A 10,000-nucleotide genomic window follows, 5' to 3' on the forward strand; every position below is an offset into this window, starting at 1 on the left:
AGTGATTGTGCTCAGTGCGCAGGCCCGTGGACTCTGAGCCAGGCTCCACTCCCACTCTTGATTTGCAGTGTTGTATTTGAGTGATCGCGTGCAGTGCTCTGGCCCATGGACTCTGAGCCGGGCTCCACTCTTGATTTGCAGTGTTGTATTTGAGTGATTGTGCGCAGTTTCTGGCCCGTGGACTCTTAGCCGGGCTCCACTCTTGATTTGCAGTGTTGTATTTGAGTGATCGCGCGCAGTGCGCAGGCCCGTGGACTCTGAGCCGGGCTCCACTCTTGATTTGCAGTGTTGTATTTGAGTGATTGTGCGCAGTGCGCAGGCCCATGGACTCTGAGCCGGGCTCCACTCCCACTCTTGATTTGCAGTGTTGTATTTGAGTGATTGTGCGCAGTGCGCTGGCCCGTGGACTCTGAGCCGGGCTCCACTCTTGATTTGCAGTGTTGTATTTGAGTGATTGTGTGCAGTGCGCTGGCCCGTGGACTCAGACCCGGGCTCCACTCCCACTCTTGATTTGCAGTGTTGTATTTGAGTGATTGTGTGCAGTGCGCTGGCCCGTGGACTCTGAGCCAGGCTCCACTCCCACTCTTGATTTGCAGTGTTGTATTTGAGTGATTGTGCGCAGTGCGCAGGCCCGTGGACTCTGAGCCGGGCTCCACTCTTGATTTGCAGCGTTGTATTTGAGTGATCGCGTGCAGTGCGCAGGCCTGTGGACTCAGAGTCGGGTTCCACTCCCACACGAAGTAAAGGGAACATTGCAATTTCTAGTGTTTCACTCTGAAACCCCCTCAAACATGATCGCTTAGACAAGAGAGGACATGCAGTACAAATAGAGCATTTCAAATCGGATGCTGAAAACACACACATTACACAGTCGGGGTTCCTCAGACGCTGCTTCTGTGAGGCCAAGCAGAAAACTCACCGCCTGCACATCAACACATTCAGAACCAATCCTGTACTTGCTGCTCTACCATTAAAAGTCTTTGGCTGTTTTAGATGTTTCATTGATGCTTAATGTAAGAAGCTGTTGAATTACAGTATTATTAGTGTTAAAATGCAGTTATTTTGCTGTACATTTTATGTTGGTTTATGAAGTATTTATTTATTGCTGATAATTTGGGGGTTTCATACAGGAGGTATATTAACTCTTTAAAAACTTTTTATCCTGTAAGAGCACTGAGCCCTTCTGAAGCAGACCTTGCTGTCTGATTCAGCATCACTGCTGTAGCAGAGAGTCTGAGTCAGGCTCAATCATTACTGCTTTGAGCTGATTTAGTACGGTATCATTAACATGCTTTTAGACACACACACACACACACACACACATACACATCCGCACACGCACATACACACGCGCGCACGTACACACACGTGCACACGCACACACACACACACACACACAGGGTCATTTAGTGATTTTTGGGAACCCATTTTACAGCGTAAGTATGAACATGTTCTGGTGAATCTAATTGAAATGCAGTGTGGCTCTGGGCTGTCAACTGCGCACGGCCAGGCATTGGATATTCTGAAGAAAGTCTTTCATTTTTAAACCCTGTTTTGATTCTCTGCCAGTGCCTCCTCATTAAAAAAGGGCCATCGGGCCTCAGCCAATGTTACCTCCCAAAATATGTATTTATTTCTGTATTAATGTCAGACACATGTTATTGGTGTTGTACACTGCTGGTTTGTTAGTGTGTGTATATACAGAGAGGCAGGGAGCGCTGGTGGGAAGCTCTGATTGCTGAGTGGAGCAGGGTAACGGCAGAGAGACGAGGGGGGCAAGGGACAGACTCCGGGGCCTCTGGGGTCTGTCTGTCAGTCTCTGCCTGTCTGTGCATCTGTCTGTCTGTCTCTTTGTCTGTGTCTGTCTGTCTGTTCGATTTTCTTATATTCTGTCTTTTTATTTCAGACTGTTTGGAAATATATATAAAGTTCAAAGATATGAAATAAATATATAATATTATATTTTATCTATCTATCTATCTATCTATCTATCTATCTATCTATCTATCTATCTATCTATCTATCTCTTTCAGAACCAATAACTCAAGATTTGATTGGTTACAGAAAAAAATATTGGGACAAGTGACTTTTGTGATTGACAGTATTAAATATTAATAAAGTTACATTCAGCTTAGATCAGATGAGGGGTCAGTGTGTCGCTGCCCTCACAGTGACCAGCTGTTGGCCAGCTTACCTCCCTCTCGCTGTCCCGTGAGTCCGGTGATGATCTAGTTTGTAATGCCTCTCTTCATTAAGCTTGTAGCTCCATCAGCCTCCTGCCCCCTCTGTGCAGATAGCCTGCCAGAGCCTATCAGAGGGAGGAACTGCTATTGAAACAGAGTGGCTTGCAAAGCTAGGAGAGCAGGGTTCTATAGGCAGGGAGTGGAGCTGCTATTGAAAAAGAGCGGGCTTGCAAAGCTGGGAGAGCAGGGTTCTATAGGCAGGGAGTGAAGCTGCTATTGAAACAGAGCGGGCTTGCAAAGCTAGGAGAGCAGGGTTCTATAGGCAGGGAGTGGCGCTGCTACTGAAACAGAGCGGGCTTGCAAAGCTAGGAGAGCAGGGTTCTATAGGCAGGGAGTGAAGCTGCTATTGAAACAGAGCGGGCTTGCAAAGCTGGGAGAGCAGGGTTCTATAGGCAGGGAGTGAAGCTGCTATTGAAACAGAGCGGGCTTGCAAAGCTAGGAGAGCAGGGTTCTATAGGCAGGGAGTGGAGCTGCTACTGAAACAGAGCGGGCTTGCAAAGCTAGGAGAGCAGGGTTCTATAGGCAGGGAGTGGAGCTGCTACTGAAACAGAGCGGGCTTGCAAAGCTAGGAGAGCAGGGTTCTATAGGCAGGGAGTGAAGCTGCTATTGAAACAGAGCGGGCTTGCAAAGCTAGGAGAGCAGGGTTCTATAGGCAGGGAGTGGAGCTGCTATTGAAACAGAACGGGCTTGCAAATCTAGGAGAGCAGGGTTCTATAGGCAGGGAGTGAAGCGGCTATTGAAACAGAGCGGGCTTGCAAAGCTAGGAGAGCAGGGTTCTATAGGCAGGGAGTGAATCTGCTATTGAAACAGATCAGGCTTGCAAAGCCAGGAGAGAAGGGTTCTATAGGCAGGGAGTGGAGCTGCTACTGCTACACACACACATACACACACGTACACACACATACACACACTCTCTTCTCACCACACGGGAGTCATGTCTTGCCAGTGTGCTGAAGTCCTCTGGGAGAGCGAGGCTCCCCTCGCCAGCTCTTCTCACCACACAAGAGTCATGTCTTGCCAGTGTGCTGAAGTCCTCTGGGAGAGCGAGGCTCCCCTCTCCAGTTCTTCTCACCACGCAAGAGTTGTGAATTGCTAGTCTGCTTCCCAGAGTTTAATTACTTTCGGCTTCTAGTCTTGGCAGCCCAGCCATTGTTCTCAATGCCTGTTGTGTGTGGTATGCTGTGCAGAGTCGCACTGTCAGCTGCAGGCTCTCCAGGGTAGAAGCAAACTGCTCCTGTAAGGACCCCTGCCCAGCATTGCTCCTCAAACTCTCCTCGAAGTAGCCTGACAATTGGGATTATGCAATAAAGAGTGTGTGTGTTTGTGTGCGTGTTTGTGCGTGTGTGTGTGTATGTGCATGTTTGTGTGTGTGTGTATATGTATTTGTCTGTGTATGTGTTTGTGTGCGTGTGTGTGTGTCTGTGATTAGTGTGTTTTTGTGCTTTGAACAGATCTGAAGGTGGTGTTCTGTGTGGTACGTTGCATGCTGATTTGCACAAAATAAATAATTCAGCACTCCACCCAGATATCTACTTGAGAGTTAAGAGAAAAAAAAAAAACAGTGTTATGCAGAGTTGGAACGGAAAGCATTTCTTTGAAACCACAAAGCACTAATAAGCTTTTCTTGAGCTGCTCTGAGCTCTGTAAACACACACTTGGTTGGCCTAGAGCTCACAATGAGGGGATCAGAGAGCTGGGAATCTGTCTGGACTGCCAGAAAGTGTGCCAATCTGCTGTGATGTATCGAGTCCAGCAAGACTGCATGGAGCTGTTTCGTGCTCAATCCAGGGGCCTGAGACTTACCAACAAAACTTGACAGACCAAGTGTAACAGGAAGGAGGCTGGGCAAGAACCGGTGACCCTGTGCACTGCAAGCAAGCACCTGAACCACAATGCAAAAGAGCTGGGCTTGTCTACACTGCAAGCAAGCGCCTGAACCACAGCGTGAAAGAGCCGGGCTCGTCTGCACTGCAAACAAGCATCTGAACCACAATGCGAAAGAGCCGGGCTCGTCTGCACTGCAAGCAAGCGCCTGAACCACAATGCAAAAGAGCCAGGTTCGTCTGCACTGCAAGCAAGCGCCTGAACCAAAGCGTAAAAGAGCCAGGCTCGTCTGCACTGCAAGAAAGCGCCTGAACCACAGCGTAAAAGAGCCAGGCTCGTCTGCACTGCAAGCAAGCGCCTGAACCACAGTTTAAAAGAACCGGGCTCATCTGCATTCATGGTTTTAGAGCTTCTAGCCTCATCACACCTCACTGAATGGTATCACATAACACTGCCTTCTGCACGAACACTGGACTACCTGGATAACCTAGCCAAGTGTCAAGTCCCACATCTCCAGTTGCACTGTGTTCAGCTGTGTGCATTCTGTTTACAGACTGACTGTCCTGTCGGTGACAGGACTCAGCTCTACAACACTGACTCCCACAGATCACACCTCTTACCTGTGAATGCTGTAGGGGGTCAGTCATTAAATCTTTCCACACTGACCCCTAAACCCCTTCAGACAGCCTCTGCAAAACCCAGCTCAGATTGAACAAAGTTTAATGAGAACTACTGTATATTCTCTAGCCAGGACAGATTGTTGAGTTGCACAATACTTTTGCAAGAGTATCCCGTTTGATTTTGCCCGCTGGTGTCCTGTAAGATGTTGGAGGTGTGAGGTGTGTGTTCGACTAACCTGACCCGCCCTGACATGACCTTTTCCTTGTGTTTCTTTCCTGCAGCTCCATGGTTACTGTTACCAGGACAGCAATGACATTACTGATACACTGACTGCCATCACCGAGCTGGGTAACCCCCTGGAGATGATCCAGCTACTGCAGACGTCCTGGGAGGAGCGCTTCCGAGTGAGTAGTATGTCCGTCTGTCTGTGTGTGTGTGTGTGTGTCTGTATGTCTGTGTGTGTGAGTGTGTCTGTATGTCTGTCTGTGTGTTCCGTCTGTGTGTGTGTGTCTGTATGTCTGTCTGTGTGTCTGTATGTCTGTCTGTGTGTGTCCGTCTGTGTGTGTGTGTGTGTGTGTCTGTATGTCTGTCTGTGTGTGTTCGTCTGTGTGCGTGTGTGTGTGTCTGTATGTCTGTGTTTGTGTGTGTCCGTCTGTGTGCGTGTGTCTGTATGTCTGTCTGTGTCTGTATGTCTGTCTGAATGTGTCCGTCTATGTGTGTGTGTGTCTGTATGTCTGTCTGTGTGTCTATATGTCTGTCTGTGTGTGTCCGTCTGTGTGTGTGTGTGTGTGTGTGTGTCTGTATGTCTGTCTGAGTGTGTCCGTCTGTGTGTGTGTGTGTGTGTGTGTGTGTGTGTGTGTGTCTGTATGTCTGTCTCACCTCCAATCATCAGTACATTGATACAACACAGGATCCTCCAACAGTCTCACATTCAATGTACACTACGAAGCATCAAATACGGAACCTGAAACTGGCTTTCAAAAGCACATTCACATCAACAGTAACAAACATAGCTGCAATCCTTTCAATTAAATCACATTGTGAATCAGGAATACAGTGATTTCGTGTAACAGTGTTTTTACTTGCTATTGAAAAGAAATACAGACAGACAGATGGCTGTTAAATGCTCTGCATGACTCCAGTGGTTTGGGGGGAGGAAATAGGGATTTAGTTACCAATTTTTAAAAGGCTTTTTTCTCCAGGAATTTAGAAATTCTGCTTTGTAAACAGGGGCTTGTCTTTTAAAATGTGTCCCGGCTGGCTGGCCTAAAGCTGCACACTGACCCCAGACAGGCAGCATCTGCTGAGCACGGAGCTGTGGAGAGCTGGGGCTGAGAGAGTGAACCAGGCTCCTGAAACAGGGCAGGGAGTGGAGCTGGGGCAGAGAGAGAGAGAGAACCAGACTCCTGAAACAGGACAGGAAGTGGAGCTGGGGCAGAGAGAGAGAGAGAACCAGGCTCCTGAAACAGGACAGGAAGTGGAGCTGGGGCAGAGAGAGAGAACCAGGCTCCTGAAACAGGACAGGGAGTGGAGCTGGGGCAGAGAGAGAACCAGGCTCCTGAAACAGGACAGGGAGTGGAGCTGGGGCAGAGAGAGAGAGAGAGAATGAGGCTCCTGAAACACGACAGGAAGTGGAGCTGGGGCAGAGAGAGTGAACCAGGCTCCTGAAACAGGACAGGGAGTGGAGCTGGGGCAGAGAGAGAACCAGGCTCCTGAAACAGGACAGGGAGTGGAGCTGGGGCAGAGAGAGAGAGAGAATGAGACTCCTGAAACAGGACAGGGAGTGGAGCTGGGGCAGAGAGAGAGAGAGAACCAGGCTCCTGAAACAGGACAGGGAGTGGAGCTGGGGCAGAGAGAGAGAACCAGGCTCCTGAAACAGGACAGGAAGTGGAGCTGGGGCAGAGAGAGAGAGAGAACGAGGCTCCTGAAACAGGACAGGAAGTGGAGCTGGGGCAGAGAGAGAGAGAACCAGGCTCCTGAAACAGGACAGGGAGTGGAGCTGGGGCAGAGAGAGAACCAGGCTCTTGAAACAGGGCAGGGAGTGGAGCAGGGGCAGAGAGAGAGGGGGAACCAGGCTCCTGAAACAGGACAGGAAGTGGAGCTGGGGCAGAGAGAGTGAACCAGGCTCTTGAAACAGGGCAGGAAGTGGAGCTGGGGCAGAGAGAGAGAGAACCAGGCTCCTGAAACAGGACAGGGAGTGGAGCTGGACCAGAGAGAGAGAACCAGACTCCTGAAACAGGACAAGGGGCAGAGCTGGGGGAGAGAGAGAGAGAACCAGGCTCCTTGAAACAGGACAGGGAGTGGAGCTGGACCAGAGAGAAAGATAAATCAGGCTCCTGAAAAAGGACAGGGGGCAGAGCTAGGGCAGAGAGAGAGAGAGAGAGAGAACCAGGCTCCTGAAACAGGACAGGGGGCAGAGCTGGGGGAGAGAGAGAGAGAGAACCAGGCTTCTGAAACAGGACAGGGAGCAGAGCTGGGGCAGAGAGAGAGAACCTGGCTCCTGAAACAGGACAGGGGGCAATGCTGGGGCAGAGAGAGAGAACCAGGCTCCTGAAACAGGACAGGGGGCAGAGCTGGGGCAGAGAGCGAGAGAGCAAGAGAGAGAGAGAGAGAGAACCAGGCTCCTGAAACAGGGCTCAGGGAGCGGAGCTGTGGAGAGCTGGGGCAGAGAGAGAGAACCAGACTCCTGAAACAGGACCTAGGGAGTGTGTGTAACCACATGCAAAGAGACAGGGAAATCATATACATCTGTACAGTTTAGATTGCTGGAGTATTTATGGTCTGCTGCTGTTAAGATCAGTTGAACAGACTACAGTGTCTGGTATCATTAGTCACTGCTGCAGTTTTTTTCTTTCGGCTGCTGGTGTATGTAAGAGCTTGAAGGTATTTGCATTGTGTTTGCGTGTCTCAGAGAGGGCTGTGCAGCACAGTGCATGGAGAGATCCAGTCTCCGAGGTTGATCTTTATCAGCGCACAGCCTCTGAATTCTTCCTATTGTTTCCTGTGGCCTGGAAGTGCCCCCGCTGTCAGGAGTATGAAATGATCTATAGATGTGAGGTTTTTCTCAAAGAAGGGTAGCGCACTGCACTTCTCTGGATCTAGCAGTCCAGTAAGAGAAGACACAAGAGGTCCTGCTGGTCTTCGAGGAGATCCTGTCACGAGGCTCGGTCTCCTGGTCCATGGGGGGAGACCCAAGAGGTCCTGCTGGTCTTCGAGGAGATCGTGTCACGAGGCTCGGTCTTTTGGTCCATGGGGGGAAGACCAAAGATGTCCTGCTGGTCTTTGAGGAGATTCTGTCACGAGGCTCGGTCTCCTGGTCCATGGGGGGAGACCCAAGAGGTCCTGCTGGTCTTCAAGGAGATCCTGTCACGAGGCTCGGTCTCCTGGTCCATGGGGGGAGACCCAAGAGGTCCTGCTGGTCTTCAAGGAGATCCTGTCACGAGGCTCGGTCTCCTGGTCCATGGGGGGAGACCCAAGAGGTCCTGCTGGTCTTCAAGGAGATCCTGTCACGAGGCTCGGTCTCCTGGTCCATGGGGGGAGACCCAAAAGGTCCTGCTGGTCTTCCAGGAGATCTTGTCATGAGGCTCGGTCTCCTGGTTCACAGGGTTATTTCTGTATTGTATTTAAACGCAGCTCTAGACATTGCACCAGTCTGGTGGTACTGGGTGACTGGAACCATTCTGTTGTGGGGGTGTGTGGAGGAGCGATGGAGGCTTCACCTTGTTTTCTTTGACAGCATTTCAACAGTAAAAACAAGGAAGGCATAAATTTGAGACTGAAAGGTTTAGCTTCATCAAATTGCAAAGTGTATTTTTTTCTCAAGTCATTATTTGCAATTGTTTGTGCAAGCTCTGTGTGAGAGACAGCTGAGAGAGTGCTGGGGCTTGTCCAATGTGAGAGACAGCTGAGAGAGTGCTGGGGCTTGCCTAATGTGAGAGACAGCTGAGAGAGTGCTGGGGCTTGTCCAATGTGAGAAACAGCTGAGAGAGTGCTGGGGCTTGTCCAATGTGAGAGACAGCTGAGAGAGTGCTGGGTCTTGTCCAATGTGAGAGACAGCTGAGAGAGAGCTGGGGCTTGTCCAAGACGTCCACCCATGCAGAAACGAGGCACCAGGATTTGCAGTTCATATGAGGCCTTAATAGACCCGGGGGAGCCCGTCTGTAAATCCAGTGAATTTCAAATAGCCTGTTTAGGTCTGCAGCCATTTCCTGTGCACGTTGACGTTTGCTTTCATACGGACTCTCTCCTGGGGGTGCGCACTGGAATCCAGTTTCAGTACAGAGACAGCGGCCGACTCAGATATTCGCAGTTCTGAATTAGCTTTTAAAGCAGTCTGTTGAATACAGATAGGAGAGATGGGTCAGGCTGCTCATTCCTCACCTCTCCCACAAGTGTAGCTTTTGAAATGAGACTGCAGGGTCTATAGACCTACCAGAGAAAGCAGCCAAATTATCCAAGACAGGTATAGAGAGGAACTGAGATGAACACAGACATTGACCCGCAGGAGCAACACAGACATTGACCCGCAGGAGCAGACAGACATGGAGAAAAGAGGCCTCGTTTCTTGGAAAGAAAACACACAGAGTAAAAGCAGACAGACCCACTGACCAGCCAGAGAAGCACACAGGGCTCTCCTGTCTCACACTGTCTGCAGCGAGATAAAGCATTTCATTATTAATGCCATTCATTATTGATGAGCTGCTGCTCTTCGCAGCTAATAAGGAAAAAAACAGCTACAACCTCCCCCCCTCGAAGAAGCAGCTGGACTCTGCATGCTGAAATTTGAAATCACAGTGGCCCATTATGCATGACAGGCTTCCATCCCTCCACGAGAGACTCTCAGTCTCTAACACAGGCATTGTTCTCTATTGAGTCTGTCTAGGAGCCCAGTATATCAAGGTCTGCCCTTTGTGCTTGTGGAAGTGTGAGTCGTGTACTGTTCCTTTAACACAGTAGTTCGCCTGCCCCTTCCTTTCTCCAGCCACAGGTATTTGTCATGCTCTTGAGCCCTGAGCCTTTCAGACACAATAGACCGGGCTGAATCCACACTGTGAACACGGAGCAGCTGTTTGCTTTGTGATCTCAAGAATGGTCGACCCATTCACTTGCCAACAAGGAGCGGCCAAGCCCAATTAGAAAAGCACAAAATGGGAACAAAGGCGAGGGGGAGGCCAGGGCAATGATGTCAGGGAAGGAAGGGGCTAGTGTAGCTCAGGGGATTAGGCTGAGGACTGGGAGGCAGTGCGACCCGGAGGTGTATTTATCTTCCATAAGAAATTGCACAGCAATGGCAGAATGTGCCCCTTCTGACT

At 50.1% G+C, this 10,000-nt stretch overlaps 1 protein-coding gene across 2 annotated transcripts in view; it reads left to right on the top strand.

Annotated features, from left to right (window-relative positions):
• LOC121316667 (extracellular tyrosine-protein kinase PKDCC-like) overlaps window positions 1–10,000 on the top strand; it is a 41,054-nt gene that overhangs the window by 10,588 nt on the left and 20,466 nt on the right. For both annotated transcript variants that reach the window (XM_041251710.1, XM_041251712.1), the window contains exon 2: window positions 4,970–5,092. In XM_041251710.1, coding sequence (XP_041107644.1) covers window positions 4,970–5,092 — 123 coding nt within the window. The remainder of the gene's footprint in view (window positions 1–4,969; window positions 5,093–10,000) is intronic.

Source organism: Polyodon spathula, chromosome 6 (genome assembly GCF_017654505.1).
Source record: "Polyodon spathula isolate WHYD16114869_AA chromosome 6, ASM1765450v1, whole genome shotgun sequence".
Lineage (NCBI taxonomy): Eukaryota > Metazoa > Chordata > Actinopteri > Acipenseriformes > Polyodontidae > Polyodon > Polyodon spathula.